Genomic DNA, 23,294 nt, shown 5'->3' with positions numbered 1-23,294 from the left:
TAGCTGAAATCACCTCTTAAAAATAGGAGCCATATAATTCTGTGTTCACATGCAGCTGTGTGAGCCCTCTTTCCTGATAGGGGTTGTAATAATAGCTGTTATAACGGGAGAAAAAAGGGCAATGGGGCAAGCAAATCTGAAGCTCTGCACAACAACTAAGATTACTTGAGTCTTCCAAATCTTGCTGACTTTCTCCACAATGCTTCCACACCAGCCTTAGAAGGCGCAGTGTGGTCTTTTGAAGCTCCAGGTTGGAGCCCTGGTTTTGCAATTTCCCATCTCTGTGGTGTGGGGAAAGTCAACAAGTCTTGCTGGGCTTTGGTTTCATCAGTGAGTGAAGAGCCTGGATTAAATGATTTACAATGATTCCTTTAGTTCTAAAATTTAATGCCTCTATGGCTGTATTTAACCTAAAACCATTAAAAGACATACTTTAGTTTCCGAATTTTTCAAATTATCTGATGTCAAAAAAGACCCCTATTTAATTTTCCTTACCCCAGAACTTCTAAAGGACTAAGATTTCACAAACTTTTGCTACCAAATAAATCAAAACTGGATTTGTAAATGATCTGATTACCTATCCCTCCCTTCCTCCCTGATAACAAGGGTGACAGAGATGGACTGTTTCTCAGCCTTCCTCTCTGCCTTTATTATAGATCCCTTTTTGTTTCATATAAGCATGAATTGGATGGAGTAAGGTTGTATTTGGTGTTACGAGATACCCTTTTCGACACAAAGAAATTGAGTCATGGTGGTAAAGTGATTTCATCAAAAGTGAACAATGATGGAAATGCAGCTGGATTAGTGGTTCTGAACCCTAATCTTCAAGTGTCTGTTTAGCAGACTTTCCCATTTATCAAAGTATTTTGGTTTCTGCTTTATGCTTTATCTGCATATTTCTAGTGGAGCTATGGAAAGAAAAATTAAATAATGAAAAAAGCTATTCATTTAAATTGAAATTTCTCTTTACTACAGACTGTGGATACATCTAAAGACCAACAGAAGGCTGTGTATGTGTGTGTGGGGGGGAGCTACAAACTATTTCTTCTTTATACATCATATGTACTTTCCTGCACTTGAAATTACAGTTGCCAAGCAATTCAAAATCAGAACTGTCTTTCAGATTTAAAAAACAAAACAAGCTATTCTAAATTTTATTAAAAACCAGATCTACTCCTTAATTTCTAATGTTTCATATGATAATAACGTATCCCTAAGTATGTCAACTGTTATAAATGTAACTAAGAAACTGACTTCAAAAAAATAAATGATGTAAATAAAAGATGAGGTTTTCAACTAAATCCACAGGAGCCAAAAGAACAAGCAATTGCATTATTTCAAACATAAAAAGACTAAATGTGTTTGTTTTCCTTTTTATTTTTATCCAAACATTTCAGGGGAAACTGATTTTCTTTGTTCAGTGTTTATTATTTCACCTTTCCTGCATCAGAAACCAAAATACTTTGATAAATGGGAGAGTCTGCTAAACAGACCCTTGAAGATTAGGGTTCAGAACCACTAATCCAGCTGCATTTCCATCATTGTTCACTTTTGATGAAATCACTTCACCACCATGACTCAATTTCTTTGTGTATAAATGGGTATCCTAACACCAAATACAACCTTACTCCAATTCATGCTTATATGAAGCAAAAAGGGATCTATAATAAAGGCTAACAGGAAGGGCTGAGAAACCTGGGAAAGGAAACTGCAAAAGATAGCTGTTCTTCCTAGAACTCCACTGATAGTAGTCTATTTGGCCACCTCTATTTTTATAGCTCCAGTATTAGATTATCTCTGCCTGATGTCAAAACAACTTACAAATACAGTACTTTTTTCCTCCAGAGATGCACACACACAAACAATTACCAGAAGCAGACTAAACCACCAAAGTAGTTTTTCCATGCCACCCAGAAAGAAACAAGAAACAAGGCAGTTCCATTCTTGAATTTAAAGAGTTAGCATTAAAAAAGTCTCAGTACTTCCTATTTATAGCTTGCCACATTCAAATGTGCTATAACACGAATTGCTCTTTGTATCTAATATAGTTTTGAGAAAGTATTAAAATACATAGGCTGATACAAACATGTCTAATTTTTTTTTTTTTAATCCAAAAGAGCTTTCCCTAACGACCAAATTTATCTATACAATTCCAGGAAAAGATGATGAATTTAAAAAAATTCAAGAACTCAGAAAGCTTATAAAAGTAATATACAAGCATTACTTCTGAATATGTGAAATATGAACATGCTCATCCCCTTCCATATAAACTCAAGCCCAGATTCAGAATTCCCCAGAACCACCTGGAGGATCCTTGAGCCAAAGTTCGTCTTCCCTACCTCTTCATCTTGTTCACTTCCCTCTTAATATTTCCCACTTCAACATACTAATCTTCCTCTCCTTGAATGCACCAGTGCTGTCACAAAAATTATTTAATTTTATTGCTGTTTTTTTATTGCCAAAGTCTCATTTCCTATTACTTTCCATCACATTTTTCATATATTAGAAGCTAAATATTATCAATGAAAAAGAACCAAAACTCTGCAAAATATTATAATTTAAAGAGGTGATAGTTGTGGGGGGGAAAAAAAAGGAAAAATAAAGATTATTTTTCAGACAAAAAAAAAAAGGGTTTCTTCTAAGCTGAGTATGTGTGATCATGGCCCAGAGAGCCATGCCCAAGAAGCCTCGAGTGGTCTGACCGTGGTTGGGTTACAGTTTGGTTTTATACATTTCAGGGAGACAGGAATTAACATGTAAAGTCATAAATCAATACATGGAAGGCATACATTGATTTGGCCTGAAAAGACAGGACATTTCAAAGCACGGGATTATAGGTTATACGTGGGTTTAAAGATTCTTTGAATTGTGATTGGTTAAAGAAATGAAGCTTTGTCTAAAGGCTTGGAATGTTTTAAAATAAGGAACTATGTTAATCGGAGACAAGCCACTGGACATATACTGAACATACATAATACACACCCAGACTCAAGTGATCTGTTAAATAAATGGATGACTTGCAGGTGTGAACTTTGTGTTGCCTAGCCTTAGGCCTGTTAATGAGTTACAAAGGATAGCTCCAAGAAGGGAGGGGAGCATGATGAGGCATGTCTGACCTGCCTTCTCATGGCCAGCAACTCAGCTTTTAGGGTATTTCTAGAGTCCCCTTAGCCAGAGAGGGTCCATTCAGTCAGCTGGAGAGCTTAAGATTTTATTTTAGTTTGCGATATGCTCTTGCAGGCTGGCTGAGAAAGTAACACCCACTAACAATTATTACTGCTGCAAAAATGCATTCTGAGTCCCAAACACCCTACTCCTAGGTTTAATCCATCCAAAGATTGCAGGATTGTCTGATTACCTCTACATATCATGTCCCTACAAGAGCTACAAATGCTTAGGAAAGAGGACCCTCCTCGTCACCCTTCTTCACATCTGCCCTTCCCAAAAGATTTACATGACATAGATCAGAAGCTCATTTTACAAAGCAATTTCTCTGCCACTGATATAATTAATTCCACTTTTTTGAAATCAAAATCATTATATCCTTGGCTAAATTATAAGATTTTTAGATTTTTATTATCCAAGAACTTGATAAAAACCCAGCATGGAAAACCAGTCAGTTAGCTCTAAAAATAATAATGCAACCTTTTATTCCCCCAAAGTGTACAAAATTTCATCTATCTCAAAACAATGTATTTTTACAAGCAGGACAAGGTATACACACACACACACAGACACACATACATCTTGTTTTCCATATACATATACAGTCTCTCTCTGTATATATATACATTTTTTCATCTTCCATTGCCGACTAAAAATATGCCTCTAAAAATATAAAGTGACATTCTACCATACAAAAGCATATATATGATAAAACATCATCTATCTGCTTTGGCAGGAAATGGGACCTGCAAGCAATACGGCTGGACAAAATACTGCAATTTAACTAATTCCTAATATTTATTCAATATGATTCCTGATACTTATTCCTAATTCCTTATTAAAAGGAAAAAAAGAAAAGCATTATTGCCAAGAAATAACACCCAACACTTCTAGCTGCAGTTTCAAAAGTAGGCTAAGTATGTAAACAAACAGATTTGCCAAAACTGTGTGGCTATGATTCCAACACAAGAAACACAAAATTAAAGAGGCATACAAATTTTTGATATTTCCTGAGCTGATGCTGAAAATAACCTACAGGAAAGGGCTGCTGTTGAGATGTGTAAGTCCCAACCCCCACTAACTGCACAATCTTATCTATGACATGACAACGTGGAAATGCTCATTAGGGCTGTTAATGTAAACTCTAATCATTATATTAAAATCCAACGATACCACCAGATTGTAAATGCAACCAAAGAGAGATGTCTTCTAGACTAGGGCTGATGATTTATAATGCAAATGCCATAACAGGATTTGACACGACTTGTAATGCCAGAATGCCATTCGGCAGCTCTTTAAGCCCAGTCTCATGTTTAAAATGAGAAGAAACAAATGAACAAACAAAAAACTTATTCCTTTCCTTCATCAGAGATGAGGGTATACGGATTTAATTAAAAAGAAATAATTTTGAAGTTTATTTTATTTTGAATTCTGGTTCTTGAAGAAGACCAAAAGATAAATCCAAACCTGTCAAGTGACAGGCACTTCTGGGCAAAGTTTCAAGGGACAGCAATTCACATTTCTGATTCCATCCACTTCCTCTCTTCTCAGTCCTCCGTCTGCAATCTGGCTTTTTCCCCCAGAGCACCACTAAAGTTGCCCTTACCAACATTAAAAAAACCTCCTAAATGCCAAATCTAATCATGTCCATTTTAAAAGCCTTGGTCCAAGCGATACCACCTCTGTGAGGTTGTCTTTAATGCCCTCCCTATGCAGGATACAACTCAGACAAAGCCAACTCCAACAAAGCTTGGATTAGTAAAACCAAGTTGTAATATAATTGTCACCTCACTGGGCAAAAGTTCCCTGGGAGTAGGCACCCCTTTTCACCTTTGAATGTATGGTGCTTGACACATGGTCGATATCTGTGGAATAAAGAAACTGAGGGTTTGCTGGGTTTGTTGGGTTACCTCGGAAAACCCAATTATCATACCTTTTCTTTGAAGTGCCTGTAATAAGAAGAAACTAAAACAACACAGGAAAAAACCTGGAATGTTTCCAGGGAGAGTTTTCTTTATAGGATCAAGAAATCTGCCTCAATTTCAAGGGGAAAATTCCAACCTTTGGAGACGATTATTAATATTTTGCTGATTTGTCTATAACTCTCTAATATCAAAATTTTAGTAACTACCAAATTTAGTAAATACCAAATTTTAGTAACTTCTCTATGAACATCAAACTTCTTAAATAAAAATAATAGTAAATGGGGGCACTCATCACCTGCATACCAATGAGACAGAAAGGCCCATTGCCTGCTAGTTGTTTTAGGTCTGTTATGTCTGAAACATTTCAGGGAAGAGGTGTCACAACTGTACCCCAAACACACCGGAATACTCCAGAGTTGCTCACAATATTAATATCAACAAAAACTGCCTTTGAGAATTCACAGCAGTAACCAAATGAGCAATCTGGCAACACTTAAAGCTACTCTTTCTGCAGCCAAGGGAACTTCCCTTCCACCATCCTTCATCTTCAGATTTAGCTGTTCATTCTTTCCCACTCTGGGGTTTCCCAGAGCCACTCCTTACACTCCTACCCTGCTCCCCTCCTCCTGTTTCTTCTACCCACTCTTGCCTGGGGTCAGAAACTCAATTAGCAGAATCAGGCAGTTAGCAAAGGAATATGGGGAGGGAAAGAGAGAAGGAACAGGAATAATGACAAGAGGAGGCAGAGAAATTCACTGCCTACTAATTCCCAACCACCCCACCCCACCAGCCCTTCCCCTTATCACTCCCAAGGCCTGACAGTCTTCTTTGCAGCCTGCCCAGCCCCTATTTCCTCATTCTTCCTTAGTTACCTCACCCTTTCCACAAACCCTACAGCCTGACTCTGTGGATTTGCTCCTCTGAGGTCCCAGGTGCTAAACCCCAACCAGGAAGCCTAGAGAATCACCTGCGGTGGGGGGCGGGGAAGGGAGGCCCAGACAGCAATGGTTAATGTAATTTGGGAGCTAAAATGGGACCTTTACAACTATTCCAAAACTGTTTCTTTGGGAAATACACTGAAATCCAAATTATCACAAGCTTTTAGAACACAACCCTATTAGGAATTGGGGACTGCTTACAATTGTGTCCTGATAAATTATAAACATGTTGGTATAAATTTATAAATGTTAAGCTGTTGGATTTATAAAACATCTATATTCTAAAAAAGGTGGTCATATGAGCCACCCCCAGGCTCGCCAAAAGACTGTTTACTAATCCAGAATTGGTTGGTTTTATTTGTGGACTCTGTAAAACTAAAGACTCTCTGTGAACCAGAACTCTGACCCACACTTTCTTCCCTGAGGGCTGAGAATCCCTTAAATCTGCGGTCCCCAACCCACTCCCCAACCCACGGGTCCAGCACCCCACCCTACCCCCGCTGAAAAATTGTCTTCCATGAAACCAGTCCCTGGTGCCAAAAAGGTTGGGGACCAATGCCTTAAAGATACTCTTCTGATGACTCCCCAAGAAAAATCTTAAGCTGGTTTCATTTGCATCTTTTCTTATCATTTTAGAACCTCAGGCAGGGTACTGGATTTTGACTTAATTATTCCAAGGCACAGGTATATTTTCAACAGCCAAGACTACCAAATAGGATTTCCACTTGGATCCTCTCAGCTCACTTGAAATGTATGTCCAACTGCTCATTCATCTTACTCCACCGTGTCCAGGTGTCCTCATGAAGGCTTGGATTTGGCTTTCTCTCAATGTTCCCAAAAGGAACAACCTCCCAGGCAATACTGTGAGTCTGACCCTGTGACTGAGGGCTTTTGATTCAGCTGGCACATTTCAGGAGTCTCAAGCCTGTTCAGAGAGCCCTGCTCCAGGCCTAAACAAAAATCTCCATGGAAAGTGAAATTCAAAAGCAGAGCTCATTCACCCTTCACAGCCTGCAACCTGTCCAAAGCTGCCCTTGGTTTCCTGTGGCCGCCAGAAAGAACTAGCCTTATGAATGCCATCCAGCTGTACTGGCTGGCTGTGTACATGAACGCCTCCTAACCAGCTTTCCCCCAGCTGAGCCGCAGGACCCTAACTGTATAAGAAGCATACCAGAAAAAGAACAAGTTCTAGAAGTGAAGAGACAGTGTCAGAGATAGTAGTAAACCCTCAGGATTTACCTGACAGCCAACAGGAAACTCACCCCAATGGCCAAACCTCCAATTTCAAGAAAAAAAATTTTATTTTAGCCAAGGATAGTAGTAAGTATATTGTGAAGAAGCCAACCAAATTCACTATGCAAATGCACAAATAATACACAAAAGCATGTTAAAGCTGCATGAAAACAATGGACCATGAGGGTAGAATTAAAAAAAAAAAAGGCATGTTAAAAAGAGGACAGTACCAATAAAATTGTTCCATGGTGAGAAGAGAATGCATGAAAATATGCAATTAAAAAAAAGTTGGATATTTAATTTCAGTTCTCTATAGAAATATTTATGCCAAGGAAGGGGCTTTTGTCTAGGTATTGATGTTCAGGGAATAACAGATGTAAACAGAATGGAGTCAGTTATGAGAAAAATTAGGCAAGGGAGGAAAGTAGCCTTTTATAGGTATAAGGGGGAAGGGCAGAGAGGATTATAAATAAAGAAAAATGCTAGGACTATCTGACAGTTAAAAGAACTTAAAACAATTAACTTTACTTGGTACACTGACTTGTTTGACAATTTTATTTATTCAATTCACCCAATTATGCTTTTTTGAATCCCCACTATTGCCAGGCTCAAACGCCTGAAGTTAGTGGCCTAAGAATAATCTGAAGCCTTCAAAAAGGGTCTGTGTGCTTTTTTGTTAAACATAAAATAAACACTTGAAATACAATGCAAAGGCTACCTTTGTGGCTATGGAGAGAGAAGGAAGCAGCTGCAGTGGTGGTTTCATTTGCCTCTTTTTCATTCATTCTCTCACATACCCAAACAACAACTATTGATTGTCTACTAGGCCCCTTGCTTAGCCTCATGCCAGGATAAAAAGATACGACTACAACTCTTTACAGAGCTTCAAACTGAACACAGAACAACAGACACACCAATAAATAATTATACCACAAGACAGACTTAGATTAAAGGATATCACAGCATAACTGGGTGGTCAGAATATGAAATAAACACTTCCTACTAGGTAAACTATAAAAGCTTCATGAAGCCAAAGACTGATGAGCTAGACCACCAAGGATGGGGTAAGATTTTAACAAGAGAGATGGAATAGGCACTCCATAGGTAGGAAGTGCATATACAAAGGTGAAGAATGAAGAGTAGTTATGTGTTTCCTGCACTTTTCCTATATCTGTCTGAGGTCAGCAATTAGCCTTCAACAAGTAAAATAACCAATGCTCAAGGAGGGGTGACTTCTGCAAATTTAGAGGTTGCACCTGACAAGGACAGCACAGTTAAATACATGGATTTCAAAACTTCAGATTTTTTACACCTAGGAAATAAACCTCATCGAATGGGGCCAATTTCATGCCCCAGGGAACCTGCTATGACTTCTGAGTTGCTGCTTAGAGGCCCCAGGCCCTCTTTGTTCCAGGTCTTCCTTGTGGGACCTACACTGTTACTGGTTCAAATTCTTTGAATCAGTTACTAACACAAGTTAACTACTACAAGCTTGCATTGCAAATATACCCTCCTACTATGTGATAAAAAGAGGCTGCACTTAGGAATAAGTTAATATAAGCTTTGTAAACCATTCCCTCACAAAGTGATTTTTCCCCCTGCATTCTCATTTCACCAGGTTGTTGAGGGTTAATTGCACCGATGCATGCAAAAGTGTCTGTCTGGTACCTAGGTGTTACCTGGAATGCTGATGTCTGGGTCCAAGTGGCAGCTGGCCATCTGGAGCTTCATATGGCTCTTCTACCTCATACACATTTGCATCAGTGTCCTCTAGGCTGCTGGAATTGTGCCATTCCAACTCCGGAGTTTTCCCTCCGGCCATAATAAATGGCAAGTTCTCATACTCTGGTATTTCCTCATAATGGCGTATATTTTCATACTCTGGGGCACAGAGGCTTGTAACAGACTTGCAAGGTGCCGGAGGTGACAACTCCCTAGAGAGCATTTGGTCATCCAAAGACTCAGTTCTCAGACCATTAGCCGCACTGGCCTGGGCCCGAGACTTCTTTCTCTTTTTTTGAGATTCCAGGCTGGAGTTATCTGCAGAATATGCCTTGATAGGTTTACTTCTCTTCCCTTCTCCTACCAACAAGCCATGCCAATCACCTTCAATCCCCTTCTGTTCCCTACGGGAGAGGTTGCCTGCGGTTGTGTCTCCAAGTTGGCTACTCCTGGACCAAAATTTCTGAAAGTCACTCTTCATGAAACAGATGGACAGTTTCATGTTGAGCAACTTTTTAAAAGAGTTTTTCTTTGTAGAGTCCTTGCAAGGTTTAGTGCACCTTTCCATATCCACAGCAGATAATGATTTTGCTCTAGGCTTGGTTAGGGCAGGTGAAGGCTCACTATTTGAGGATATGGTGATAGACTTCAAGGATTCTGGATTCCCTGAAAAGGGTAAAATAGGATGAGGTAACTTCCACACTGGCTTTTCTGAAGTCTGTTTAGGCATATCAAAGAAGGATGACACACCATGGTTCTGGGCACACAAATGCTGAAGATGATTTCTTTCTAGACCTTTCTCTGAATTTCTTTCTTCATTTGAGGGATAAGAACTTTTCTCCACAAGCTCCTCAGATGCGGCCTTTTTAAGCACTCCTGCAGCAGGCAAGCTGTGTCTTTGAGGTTTTTTAGGGACAATTCTTGAGGAACTTTCCTCTTTTATTACAGATTCCTTTTGCATTTGAGGAGCAGAAACCCCCAGGTTACAGGCAGTAGGCAAATGTTCATTGCAAGTTAATTTGAGCTGCTTAGGCAGGCTCATAGATAGAGTACTGCATCTTATAAAACTGGTCCCTTTGTCCGGAGCAAGTGACATAGTAGAACCATCAATTGTAGTGCTGTCAGAAATCAAATTAGAGTCTGTATCTAACGAGGGAGTCATTTTTTCAAAGGAAGATGTTTCATGACCCAGGGCTTTGTGTGAACTGACTAAGTCCTGTCTGTCACTGTTGGAATCCATATTTAATTCACTTTTATTTCCTGGATTCATTTTGTCCACCTGTTCTTGGTTACACAAGACATTTTGATGAAGAACACTGATTTCATTGTTTTTCAAACTATCTTCGATAAGACAAGAAGAGCTACTGTTTGAATTTTCTGGGTCTTCAGTACTTTCACTAGGATTATCTATATACTTTTGGCGTAACAGACGAGCAGTGCGTGTCTTTCTGGGCTTGGGAGTTGGAAATTTGGGGGTATATGGTACTAAGTGAATTTCTAAGGGGCCAAGGTCTTTGACTTCTGATTTTCCACTAACTTCATCTGAAGACATAAAAGTACCTCTTTTACTATTTTCTAGAGCTTCTAGTTTGGATGAATGAAAGTAATTATTGCTTTTTTCACTGCTACCCTGACAAATTTCAAAATTTTGAAATTCATCACTAGGAAGCTGTAAGTGGCAACTGTGATGATCACGAACATTTTCAAAGCTGGACAGGGAAGGTGACAAATCTGCAAATTGAATTCTGAACTGTCTGTTTGAATTACAGCCACCATTCATTTCTGGGTTGTCTGCAGACCTGTGCTTCTTTGAGGAAATAAAAGGTGACGTTCGGTGTGTTAAGACATCTTTGAGCTTCTCTTCTAGGATGCTTGCCTTTAAAACTACTTTAGTCTGGTTCTTGACCTTTTCACCATGAGAATCATATTTACTCATAGTTTTTATAGTCAAAGACTCATCAATTTTATTATTTACTAAATTTTCATTCATTTCCAGGGGCTCTAAAACAAGCTGCTTTACATACAAATTCTCTCTATTTCCAAGCTTATGGATACACTCAGAACCACAGGAACACGTTGGTAAAGTACAATCGCTATTCTGATCTCCTATATTTTTGCAATTAAAGTTGTCAGTGTTTTCAGGTAATTCTTGTTTATGCTCTTCCAGGTTTGAAGTAATTTTCCTTGATGGTGACTGCCCAACGTCTCGAACAGAACTCTTCAGAACTTTTGGTTTCGGAGCGATAGCCGGTTTGGCTTTCTTTGTTGACTGCGGAACACTAGAAATCACAATGTCAGGTTTAGGTGCAACAGGAGGAGGAGCTGGCTTATTATTTGCCACAACAAACTTTGGCTTGGGGGCCACTGGTGGCTTTTTAATCTCTAGAAAGTAAAAAAGAATAATTTGATGTTAAAATAACCAAAGCACAAGATGATATATGATTAAATTTGATAACATTTTTACTTTTAACAGTATCAACTTATATTTTACTTGCAATCTACTAGGTAGATTATATTACATTATATGGAATCAATATTACTCTTGAAAATTTCTTAAATTGTCTTTCAATTCCAGTACACATAGCTTTGTGTATATTGTATATGTTAAAATACACCCAATATAGCTTTTCCACCAACTTTGGAACAGGTTACCATATCTTTAGTTGACAATAAATGAAATAACTGACTTTTGCTTGGGACCCATACAGTAGTTCTTCAGTTCATTTGCTGAGAGCTGAGAGTTGAATTTGCCTAAGTTAAATGTAGGCTACAACTCTTTAAGCTTCTCATATGAATAAGCAGTCATATTCTTAAGCTTCTAATATGAATAAGCAGTTGTATTGTTCTACCTCAATGATAATATAATAAAGTTGCATAGATGCCTTTTATCAATGATCTGTCCAATTCAATAGATAGAACCCCAAAGGAATACAGAAATCAGAAATTTTCTAAATTTAAAAACTGAAAACTAATTCTTTGGTATTATTTCAGGGTCATGATAAAGCTGATATTTCCCTGTACAGGCATTATCAGTTGGGAATTTTCCATCAAGGAGCTTTATTTTTTAAAAAGTCGCATGTCTAGGCCCTATCTCAGATCTAACCAATCAGAGTCTCTGGGAATAGATCCTGGACATCTGTGTTTCTTTTAAGTTCCACAGGTGATTGTTTATTTTTCATTATTAACCACTGTTCTAGTGCATTTAAAAAATGACCACAATTGCTAGTGTGCAATTCTTCCCTGACAATATATATGTATTTAATTAACATCTATTATACCATGCTTGATTTGTATAGACTTGCTTCTAGCCTACAGGAACCTAATAAAAGCTTTACACAAAAAGGCTGAGTGTGGTGATCATGCCTGTAATTTTAGTACTTTGGGAGGCCAACGCAGGAGGATCAAGGCAGGAGGATTCCTTAAGGGCAGGAGTTTGAGACCAGCCTGGGCAATAGTCCCCGTCTCTACAAAAAATTGAAAAAATTCGCAGGGCACGGTGGCATGCGCCTGTAGTCCTAGCTACTCTGGAGACTGAGGCAGGAGGATTGCTCGAGCCCAGGAGTTCAAGGCTGCAATGAGCTATGATTGAGCCATGGCACTCCAGCCCCCAGCCCATGTAGCAGAGTGAGACTCAATCTCTGAATCTCAAAAGAAAAAAAAGCTTTACACAAAAGACCTGTAAAATGAAAAGACATATAGAGCCTGTATGTCTGTATTTCTTTAAAGTTCCTTTAAGTTCTTCTACCTACATTGTCACTTATCATCCATATTTCCCCAAAGAGACTTGAGGTAAAAAGTGTTTTACCTTATACTTCTTATGCTTGTTCCTTCAACAGAATCTAATACTTAATAAAACCTCAATTTATTGAAAAAATCTTTTCAAAATATCTGCAGGAAAGGACTGCTGGATATTGTTTAATTAATTACTTGAATACGCAGAGGCTTTGATATTTCATCTGATGATGATTTTCTTTTCAACAAAGGAAATTAGTCACAACACTTGGGAAGATATTACATGGAACTGAGTAAAAAAAAAAAAAAACTAGTAGGGTGCTCTACTTCCTTTTACCAACCAAGGAAGAATTTCCCAAACCCCTAATACTATGTGTACAACAAAGATTATATGATAACAGATGTCTTCTCACTCAATTTCTAGGCATAACGTTATCAGAAATAAAGAAGATAATGAATTATTTTTCAAAATAACTTAATTCAAATTCCTAAAGCTATACAATTTCAATTAGCTGTTCAATAAGCATACTATTCGTTTTGGTTGAATTTTTTTTTTTTAAGGTAGAAACTAATGGTAAAATCTTTCAAAGCCTAGTGAAAAAGCTTGCTGTGATGGACTATTCTTCTACTAAGTCAAGTCTTAAGAGAAAGTATGAATGCCTTAAGCTTCTTCCCAACCTCCCATCTAACTAAATAAAAACTGACAGACTGTCATGTTGATTTCATTTCTTTAACCATTCTCAAAACATCCTACCTCTGGGATTTGCAAAATAATTTTTTAAAAAATCAGTCTTACAAGATGAAAATAGTTCTGGAGATTGGCTGTGTAACATGAATATACTTAACACTTCTGAACTGTACACTTAAAAATGGTAAGATCTTAAATTTACATTATGTGTATTTTACCACAATTAAAAAAAAAAACTTCACCTTATCAAATTAATCTTTTACTTTCTGGATCTTAGAGCCTTGTCAGAAGCTTCAGAGTTGTTTAACCAATTCACTTTTGCTTTTTAGTTAAGTCTTTTTTTTTTCTTGGTACCAATTTTACTCTTTTCTTTAAATGTGTTTTGTATATGAGTCTGCTTCCAAGAGACATAAATTCCTGTTCTCTCTTAGTGTCATAGGAATTCAATTAGCTACATATGAGCTGGGGTTGATTCTCAATAAATATGGCACAGCATTGTGTACCTAAAGCTTTCAACACATACGCAGGGAATTCAACAAATAACTGTGAACTTCGGCTTGCCATTGTTAGTTAACTGTGTATTGGAGGAAGCCAATAATGTAACTCGGGGAGCTGGCTAACTTAACTGTGTGTCTTGTGCAGACCTGGCTGCCTCACTTTCCTTACTTGTAAATGAGGAAGTTGAACAGATCTCTAAAGCCCATATGAATCTAAGATTATAACTTCTGAGATAATTGCTTCAAGAGAACCCTGATATGCTATAGCCTCTTTCACCTGTGTTTTTCTTCAGTGCACCTTTGTCTTCATCACTAGAAGACAAGCCCCAGGAGGGCAGGCACTGTCTCATTCACTGCTGTTTTCCAGTACTGAAAACAGGGCCTGGGAATAATCAGAGCTGCCACATACACATACTCTTTAATAAGTCTCGGGAAACAGGAAATTTCTTTTTTAAAAAAAATCAATATCCATTTTAATGTAGAATAATATTTTGAAAAGTGAGCAGCAATCAACTTGAATAGGATTATTAAATAATTCCTTAATTATTAATAGGAACAAGTATTCAACTAAGTCACTGGTATAGCAATATCCAAAATCTTTCATTATTATTATTATTTTTAATGGCTCTATTTTGAAAGAAACACAACTCAAAAAATAATAAGCCATTATATAATAAGCCATTATTATAGTCTGCTCCAATGTCAAACTCTTGAAGTAAGTGCATGATGTTTGGCAATGAATCCAGCACCTTTGGATCTTAATACTGTATCAACAGTCAGACCCAAAGCTTCCTAGAGCAAAGCAGCAAATCTTTTATTTACACAGCTGTTTGGCTCCAGGGAAATATAAGGTAAGAAAGTAAAGCACTAGTAACTATTTTACTAACTATTACAAACATACTCGTCATCTGTTACACACAGATGGCTGTGGTTCACGTGTACACTCTCTTGGCTATTGGACCAGCCAAAAAGCAAAGCACAGACGTTAATCAGACAATGACCTGTACATGTTCAAAAACATAAAATATTCACCTATAATTCTCTCACCTCTTTCATATACTGCTTAGAATACTCTAAAATCTCTACTAAGGATCCATTCTGTCACAGATGCAGAAAAACAAAGCAAGCTTTTCTTCAGGATACGTGCAACTTAGATATTCTACAACATTCTTCTCATTTTCTTAAATTAAACCAACCCTCCCAAATATCACAGATTATATCAGAAACAAACATCCCCTCCCCAAGTTGCAGATAACTTTTCTAAAAGTTTTAATGAATTTGACTACTGTTCCAAAAAGGCACGATAATCAGCTTGTAAGAACTATGTATACATCGTTTTATAAGAATGGGGTGGAAATAAAATCCAGTTCTCTTCCATAGTCCTCATTTAGACACAAGAAAGAATTATAATAAATCTTAACAGATGGGTGAGCAAAAAAGTAGTTAATGCTTCTCAGCAAGCCATGCTAAAAACCAACTAACTCAGCTAGACACAGGAAGTGTCCCTCTTTTAAGCACCACAAAAATGTCTGTGGACTTCTTTAATTATAAAGTTGATAAAATATAAAAATAGCTTATTATTCTAGGGTCATTCAAATGAAAGAATGATAAAATTCCAGACTGGGCCCTAGAAATTAGGTTTACATGTATAAATGTCAAATTAAATGCTTCTGTACGTGTTTATTATAAATTGTTAGGACTGGAATTGAAAACTGATACATATAAGATATGAATATTTTAAATACATTTGTGTAAAAAAAGGAAGGATGAAAATAATTTACCTTATGTAGGTAGAAAGTCTCCTTTTGTTGAAGAAAAGAGAGTTTATAAAGACTATCACTACAACAGTGTATGATGACATATCTCATATACCTACTTATAACATCAAAAGGGAAGATCCATGACATCTTCTACAGGAAAACTTCACTCATTGCTTTCTTTTCCTATTGGCTAACTTCTGGTTTCCTTAGTTGTAATCTGATTACACCTAGCAATGTAACATTATAATATATGTAGGTTTTAGAAATAATACAAATCAGAACATTTGGAGTGCTGTTTGACAGTTTCGAGTTGCAGGAATTTTTAAAAAATGCCAAGAAAAGCAATGAAAATTTAACCTAATACTTAAGTGTTGATTCTAGAAGTAACTTTGAAGGAAAGCTTTAAACTATCATACTACAAAATTTCTAATGAAAGTTTCTTTCAACGTGGACAAAAAGTGTAAAAAAAAGCCCTTAGTATTTTACTTAACACGGTATTAAGTTCTGGTTTAAAAATTAAACTATGCTTTTATGAAGTGAATGTAACACTAGCAATTATTTTGAAATATAAAAACTGTTCCTTAAGAATGTTCAGAAATACAATGTCCAGAATTGCTCAAAATCTACACAAAGGTAAATACAGGCTTTGTCATCTGGATGAGTGGAAAAGGACTATGGGAAGCAGACAGAAAATAGGCTTTGTTTACACTGACTAGGGAGAAATAGGAAGAAAAATCCACAAGAAATTGGGTGAAGATGAGCAAAACAATTGCCATGAGCAATCCTTCTCTTCTGCTTCTCAGGTAACAGAAGTAAAAAGACCAGGACAAGAGTCACAAAGTCTAAGTCTCTTTATCTAGTAAGGGTAAGGGTTTCCAGCCGATACTAGGTTTAAAGCGACTCAGCATAGTCCCCGAGTGCAATATCCTGGGAACATTGCCCTTTCCTAGAATAACTGATTTCTTAACATGGGAAGCGACACCGTTTTCATACGCAAAGGCAAAGTCACTCAAATTGTTGAAGAGTTGAGCAAATGCCCTCTCTTCACATTTAGCGTTTCACCAGGCGCAAAGAGAGCCCCCCGGACGGGCCTCCCTTTGAAGGGGGGGTCCCAAGAGATCCTCGATTTCCAAACAGCCCCTCTCGGCAGGAAGGGACGAGAAATCCGGCAATAAACGCCCTGGGCTCCGCACTTGCCGACGTGCTCGGGAAAGATAGAGAGCACACAACTCGCCCACCCCAGCGGAGAAAGTTGCTCGAGAGCCCAAGCCTTGAAGCGCTCGCTACAAACTTTCCAGCGGCAGCGCGAGCGCCGTCACTTACCCGCAGCAGAAGTCATGATTCCCCGTGCGGCTCGCCTCCCCGCTCGCGCCCCTCAATCCATGTTCCCCTCTCAGTCCATTGTTTCCAGAGTTTGGGAAGAAGAGAAAAGCCCCCGCAGCGCCCACATTCCGTCCCGCTGCCCCGCTGCGCAGCCCCAGCGCCGCACAAAGGATGCGGCCAGCTCCAGCGACCCTGCGGCGCTCCCGGGCGCGAGCCGCCAGCGGCTGGCGGGCGAGCACGAGCGCCGCCCCGCCGTACTCCGGGCGGACAGCCAGGCGCGGGCACGAGCAGTGCTCACAGCGACTTCGCCGGCGCGTGCCCTTCTTCAGCTCCAAAAAAAAAAAAAAAAAAAAAAAAAAAAAAAATCAGTGCTCCTGGCGCCCTCTGCTTGTCGCGGCTGTAAAAGTCAGACAAAAGCCCTAGCCTCCACCAATTGGAGGGCTCCAGCTTCCTCCCGCTCCCGCCCCTCCTGCTCACTCGCTCACCCTCTGCTCCAATAAGCGGGCCTGAAAAGGGGGCGTGAGCGGCGAGTCATGCTGGGAATTGTAGTTTTCTAGATCCATAGGACGGGCAGAAGCCGAAGTATCGGTGTAGCCTGTTCTCCCGCCTTCATTTCCCATCGTGCTGAGGCGGGTGGCATGGCGGAGAAGGATGACACCGGAGTTTGACGAAGAGGTGGTTTTTGAGGTAAGTGGAAAATGGCGGTGGGTGTGGATTGCTTTTGTTTGAGAAGGACGAGAGGTTAAAGCGAGGAGGCAAGGCGATCCCGGGGCGAGATATCGGGTGACGCGCTCCTGTTGGCCTCGACCACCGAACCCCCGCGATTTAGGGGCCTAGTGTCGGTCGCAGCCTGACAGGTGTAGCGTGAGGCGCCTTGGCGGTGGCTGGCTTCTGCCTCAGTCCCGCCCTGAATTCCCAGCCCGGGCCGGGTTGCCAGGCCCATGGGCGGGAGCCCTGTCTGTTCATTCCCCGGGGAATGGATGCGCCGTTGGGGGGAGTGCGTCTGGCTGGGCGGGGCCGAATCGTGCATTTTAGATACTCACAACTTAGCCGCCTCCTTTTTCATTCTCGATTTTTTGGGTCAGTATCCAGAGGTGCCTCAGGTCACTGTTCACAGTCAAGGCGTGGCCCTCGGAATGAAGGCAGCAGGTGCCAGTTTTCTAACACGGTTTAAAGTCTATGTATGTGGGACCTACCGTGGGTGGTTAGAGCCAGAGCATCTCAGCATCTAGATTCGATTCTTTTGTCCTTTGCTAGATGTAGCCAGTTCTTCTGACTCAAGGCTCTGTAATTGAGTGCTTTTGTGTGGGACTGTTTTAAGACATTCTCTGCCATCTTGAATGAAAAAAATCAGACGAGTATTTCTGGTGCCATTTTTCTATCAGACACAGGTCAAAGCTCACACCCCTGCAGATCCGCTTTACTTTTGATCATCCAACTAGATTTTAAGAAATTTTTAAAAAAGAAGTGACCAGTGCCTTGCAACGGGAGAGCGAGGCACTGACAGTACAGTGTTAAATATTGAAATATGTACAAACTGTCATTGGAGGATTAATTTGGAAATGGCCATCTCTTCTTGCAGTCTCTAAGAGGTCACACCTAGTAAGTGATATCCAGGGTGAATCTTGAACTATGAATCGAATTAGGAAGACCGAAAGGAAAAATGTATTACATAGAAAGGGAACTGAGTATGCCAAGGTTGGGAGGTGTGAAAGTAGGGGCTTGGGTGTGGTGGAAGGTGGCTATATAAAGTGGTTTGATGTGGCTACAATGTAGAAATAGTGGAAAATGTGGCCATTTTACTGAAATGAAGAGTCTAGATGTCAGTTCATTAGGGAAGACAAGGGCCTGAATTTGGAAATGAGAGAAGGAATAATGGAATAACAGCTTGGATAGACATTTCTGAGTTAAATCGAAATAACAATTACAGATTGAATATGAGAGTTGAAGGAGAGAGAAATCTAGGTTGCTTAGATTTCTAGGTGAGGAAAACTGGGTGGATGTATTTTTTTTACCCCATAATTTTCTTTGATTTCTAAATATAATAGTAATACATGCTCAAAGAACATTTACTGCAGAAAATAAGCCAAAAAAATGAAAATCATCCATTATCCCACCACCCAAAGATGGCTACTATTAACTGTATAGTATGTGTTCTTACAGACTTTTTTTCTGTGTAAATGTACTTATGTGTGTGTAGTATTTTTTAACACAAAAGGTATACCACATAGAATTTTGTATATATTTTTCACTTGAATTTATCATCAATCTTTTCACATTCATCATTCTTTGGAAAAATTATTAATAATATCCCATCATGTACATGTATCATAATGTAGCCATTTTCACATTATTGGATAGGTACATTGTTTCAAAATACTCACCATTGTAATCAACACTGATACAAGCCTATGTTTAATTGTAACTCTGATTTTCCTTAGAATGATTTCTAGAAGTAGAAAGGGTCAAAGGATATGAACATTTAATACTTATGCAGAAAGATAGTGCCAGTTCTCATTGCCATTAAGAATAAGAGGTTATTAGTTTCACCAAATCCTCAGCAACAGCCTTATTAGTTTCCTTTAAGCTCTGTTAATTTGATAAGAAAAAATAGCATCCCATTGTTTTAATTTACATTTTGTACATTTATACATTTAATGGCCATTTTAATGTTTTTGAGCATTTCTCTTCATATTTCTTGCCAATTTCTCTATTAGATGCTAGCTTTTTAAAAATTGATTTGTGTGAGTTCTTCATATATTACTAAACCTTTGCCATATTTGTAGAAAAATTTTTCCAGTTTGCTGTTTAATTTATTTGCTTTTTGTTATACACATTAACTTTTATGGCAGTATAATTTACATAAAGAAAGTATACAAATCACAAATGTGCAGACTGACATATTTTTGTATGTTGAGCACACGCATGTAACTAGCACCCAGATCAACAAACAGAACATCATCAGCATACCAGAAGCTCCCTCTTGGTCCTTTTTAGTCATTAGTCCTTACCCCAAAGATAACCACTGTTGAGACTTATAATGACTAACATAGATTAGTTTTATCTATTTTTATTGTTTACACTCTGTGTAATTTCATTTATATGCTCTTTTGTGTCTCACTTTTTTTGCTCCCTGGCTTTGTTTGTGAGATTCATCCATATTGTTGCTTGAACATTTTTTTATTTCTGCATGGTATTCCATGTGAATATATGACCATTTTTTAATCCATTCTTCGTTGATGGTTGTTGGATAGTTTCCAACTTTAAACTACTAGTGCTACTGTGAACCTTTTATTATGTATTTTGTTAAACATATTTCTTTTTTTTTTTTTTTGAGACAGAGTCTCACTCTCTTGCCTGGGGTAGAGTGCAGTGGCATCAGCCTAGCTCACAGCAACCTCAAACTCCTGGGCTCAAGCGATCTCCTGCCTCAGCCTGCCAGGTAGCTGGGACTACAGGCATGCACCACCATGCCCAGCTAATTTTTTCTATTTTTAGTTGTTTGGCCAATTTCTTTCTATTTTTAGTGGAGATGGGGTCTCTCTCTTGCTCAGACTGGTCTCGAACTCCTGAGCTCAAACTATCCGCCCGCCTCAGCCTCCCAGAGTGCTAGGATTACAGGCGTGAGCCACCGCGCCCGGCCTGTTAAACATATTTCTAATGGTTAGATACTTAGGAGTGGAATTGCTGGGTCGTAGGAAATATTCACCTTCTATAGATACTGCCAAACATTATTCCAAGGTGGTTGTACCAATTTATACTCTTGACAGGAGTGTATGAGAAGTCCCATTGCTACATATCCTCACCAACACTTGCTAATTTCAGTCTTTTTCTTTTATCATTCTGGTGGCTATGTCCTGCTGTCTTCTTGTGGTTTTAATTTGTATTTCACTGATAAGGAAGTTAAGACTTTTAATGTATTTATTGGCCTATTGTATGTCCACTTTTGTGAAGCCACTTCAAGGTTTTTGCATATTTTTCTATGAGGTTGTCTTTTTCTTACTGATTTAGAAGAATTCTTTACATACACCTGATACAAGTCCTTGTTGGATATATAGTTGGCCCTCCATATCCAGGGGTTCCATATCCACAGATTCAACCACCCCATCAAAAATATTAAAAAAAAAAAAAAAAAAAGCTGTAGGGGTCGGAGTTGTGGAAGCAGGGTGGCTCTCACCTGTATTCCCAGCTACCCAGGAGGCTGAGGTAGGAGGATTGCTTGAAGCCAGGAGTTCAAGACCAAACTGGATAACGTAGCTGGACCTCTGAGTCTAAAAATATGAAAAAAATTAGCTGGGTGTGGTGGCACATGTCTGTAGTCCCAGCTCCTCGGAAGGCGGAAGCAGGAGGATCCCTTGAGCCTAGGAGTTCCAGGTAGCAGTGAGCTATGATTGTGCCACTGCACTCCAGCCTGGGACAGAATGAGACCCTGTCTCTTAAGAAAATAATAATAAAATGAAAGATAACAATAAAAACCAAAAATAATATAAATAAAAAAGCCATACAATATAACAACTATTTACAATACTCTGTTGCCTGGGCTAGAGTGCAGTGGCATTATCATAGCTCAACCTTAAACTCCTGGGCTCAAGTGATCCTTCTGCCTCAGGCTCCCCCAGTAGCTGGGACTACAGGCACATGCCACCATGCCTGACTAATTTTAAAGTTTTTTTGTAGAAATGGGGTCTCACTATGTTGCCCAGGCTAGTCTTGAACTCCTGGCCTCAGACAATCCTCAATCCTCCTGCCTCAGCCTCCCAAAGTGCTAGAATTATAGGCATGAGCCACACAAGCCTAGCCATCTGTATGATCTTAATAAGTATGTTTCAATGAACAGAAGCTCTTAACTTTATTATAATCCAATTAAACCTTTTTCTTTTATGGTTAGTGCTTTTAAAAAAAATACCTACTTTAAGTCCACAAAAAGATTTTCTTTCCTTGTTTTCCTTTTTTTTCTTTGAGACAGAGCCTCGCTCTGTCACCCGGGTAGAGTGCAGTGGCATCATCATAGCTCACTGCAACCTCAAAACTCTTGAGCTCAAGCAATCCTCCTGCCTCAGCCTCCCAAGTAGCTGGGATTACAGGCGCACGCCACAATGCCCAGCTAATTTTTCTATTTTTAGTAGAGACAGGTCTTGCTCTTGCTTAGGTTACTCTCAAACTCCTGAGCTGAAGCGATCCTCCCCCTGCCTCAGTGTCCCAGAGTGCTAGGATTACAGGTGTGAGCCGCCGGCTTATATTTTCTTTACGAGCTTTATTTGACCTTTTGTGTTTAGATCTGCCGTCCATCTGGTACTGATTTTTGTATATATCAAGTAAAGATCAACATATTTTTTTCACATGTGGATGTCTAATTGACCTAACACCATTTATTAAACAAATCACTTTTTCCCCACTGAACTGTAGTGTTGCCTTTGTCATGAATCAGGCTACGTTGCATGTGTAGATTTGTTTCTGAACTCTTTCTTATTTTCCATTTGTCATTTTATTATTCTTGTGCTAATAACCAATTATTTTAATTACTGTAACTTTATAATAGGTATTAATATCTGATAGGATAAAACTCTTCCGTTTCATTTTTCTTCAAGATTTGGCTGTTCTTGGCCCACTGTATTTCTATATGAATTTTAGAATCAGCCTGTTAATTTCAGTTAAAAAAAAAACCTACCGAGATTTTGATTGAGGTTGCTTTGAATCTATAGTTAGTTCGGGGAAACTTAACATGTTTACAATATTGAATCTTCTAATCTATGAACATTTATTGCTTGCCTTCTAAATGAGTCAGGCAGCTTCCCTTCTCATTTCTGTGCTCTCGGACTGATTTTACAAAATGGAAATGATTTATTCTGTGAGGGTATAGCTAAATTGGCTCTTAAATGATCTAGGCCTTTCTTGGGGAAAGGAAATAGATGTTGTCTATCAGTTCGATTTCTTTTATGGTTATTGCTTGGTTACAATTTTCTATTTTCATAACTTTTTTTATTCTGAAAGGCATTGTAATATAGTTAAAGGTATGGGCTCTGGAATTGGACAGCCTAAGAAATCCTAGCTCAGCTGTTTTTTAGTTCATGTGACTTTGAGCAGTTAACTTCTCTAAGCTTCAGTTTTCTTCATATTAATAGAAGTAACTACCTATCTCATAAAGTGGTTATGAGTATTAAAGGATTTAATATAAATGAATTACTTAGATGAGTACCTGGTGCATTGTAAATATTCAGTAAATGTCATGTACTAAATTTTTCCAGCAGATTGTTCTTTATCTAGATTTTCAAAATTATTGATATTCATAGTAGTTTCTTAATTTTTAGTCT

General features: G+C 38.7%; 2 protein-coding genes across 3 annotated transcripts in view; one reads left to right on the top strand and one right to left on the bottom strand.

The window, feature by feature from the left end:
* FGD6 (FYVE, RhoGEF and PH domain containing 6) overlaps positions 1-17,017 on the bottom strand; it is a 153,448-nt gene extending 136,431 nt beyond the window's left edge. The window contains exons 1-2 of the mRNA XM_012663990.1: positions 16,984-17,017; positions 8,941-11,365 (exon numbers count right to left, since the gene is read on the bottom strand). Of these exons, the coding sequence (XP_012519444.1) occupies positions 8,941-11,365; positions 16,984-16,999 (2,441 nt within the window). The 5' untranslated portion in view covers positions 17,000-17,017. The remainder of the gene's footprint in view (positions 1-8,940; positions 11,366-16,983) is intronic.
* Positions 17,018-17,528: 511 nt separating this feature from the next.
* VEZT (vezatin, adherens junctions transmembrane protein) overlaps positions 17,529-23,294 on the top strand; it is an 80,880-nt gene continuing 75,114 nt past the window's right edge. For both annotated transcript variants that reach the window (XM_012664034.1, XM_012664033.1), the window contains exon 1: positions 17,529-17,670. In XM_012664034.1, coding sequence (XP_012519488.1) covers positions 17,635-17,670 — 36 coding nt within the window. In that variant the 5' untranslated portion in view covers positions 17,529-17,634. The remainder of the gene's footprint in view (positions 17,671-23,294) is intronic.

The sequence above is a fragment of the Propithecus coquereli genome, unplaced genomic scaffold (assembly GCF_000956105.1).
Source record: "Propithecus coquereli isolate 6110/MARCELLA unplaced genomic scaffold, Pcoq_1.0 Scaffold85, whole genome shotgun sequence".
NCBI lineage: Eukaryota > Metazoa > Chordata > Mammalia > Primates > Indriidae > Propithecus > Propithecus coquereli.
This window is presented reverse-complemented; position numbering and strand designations above follow the sequence as displayed.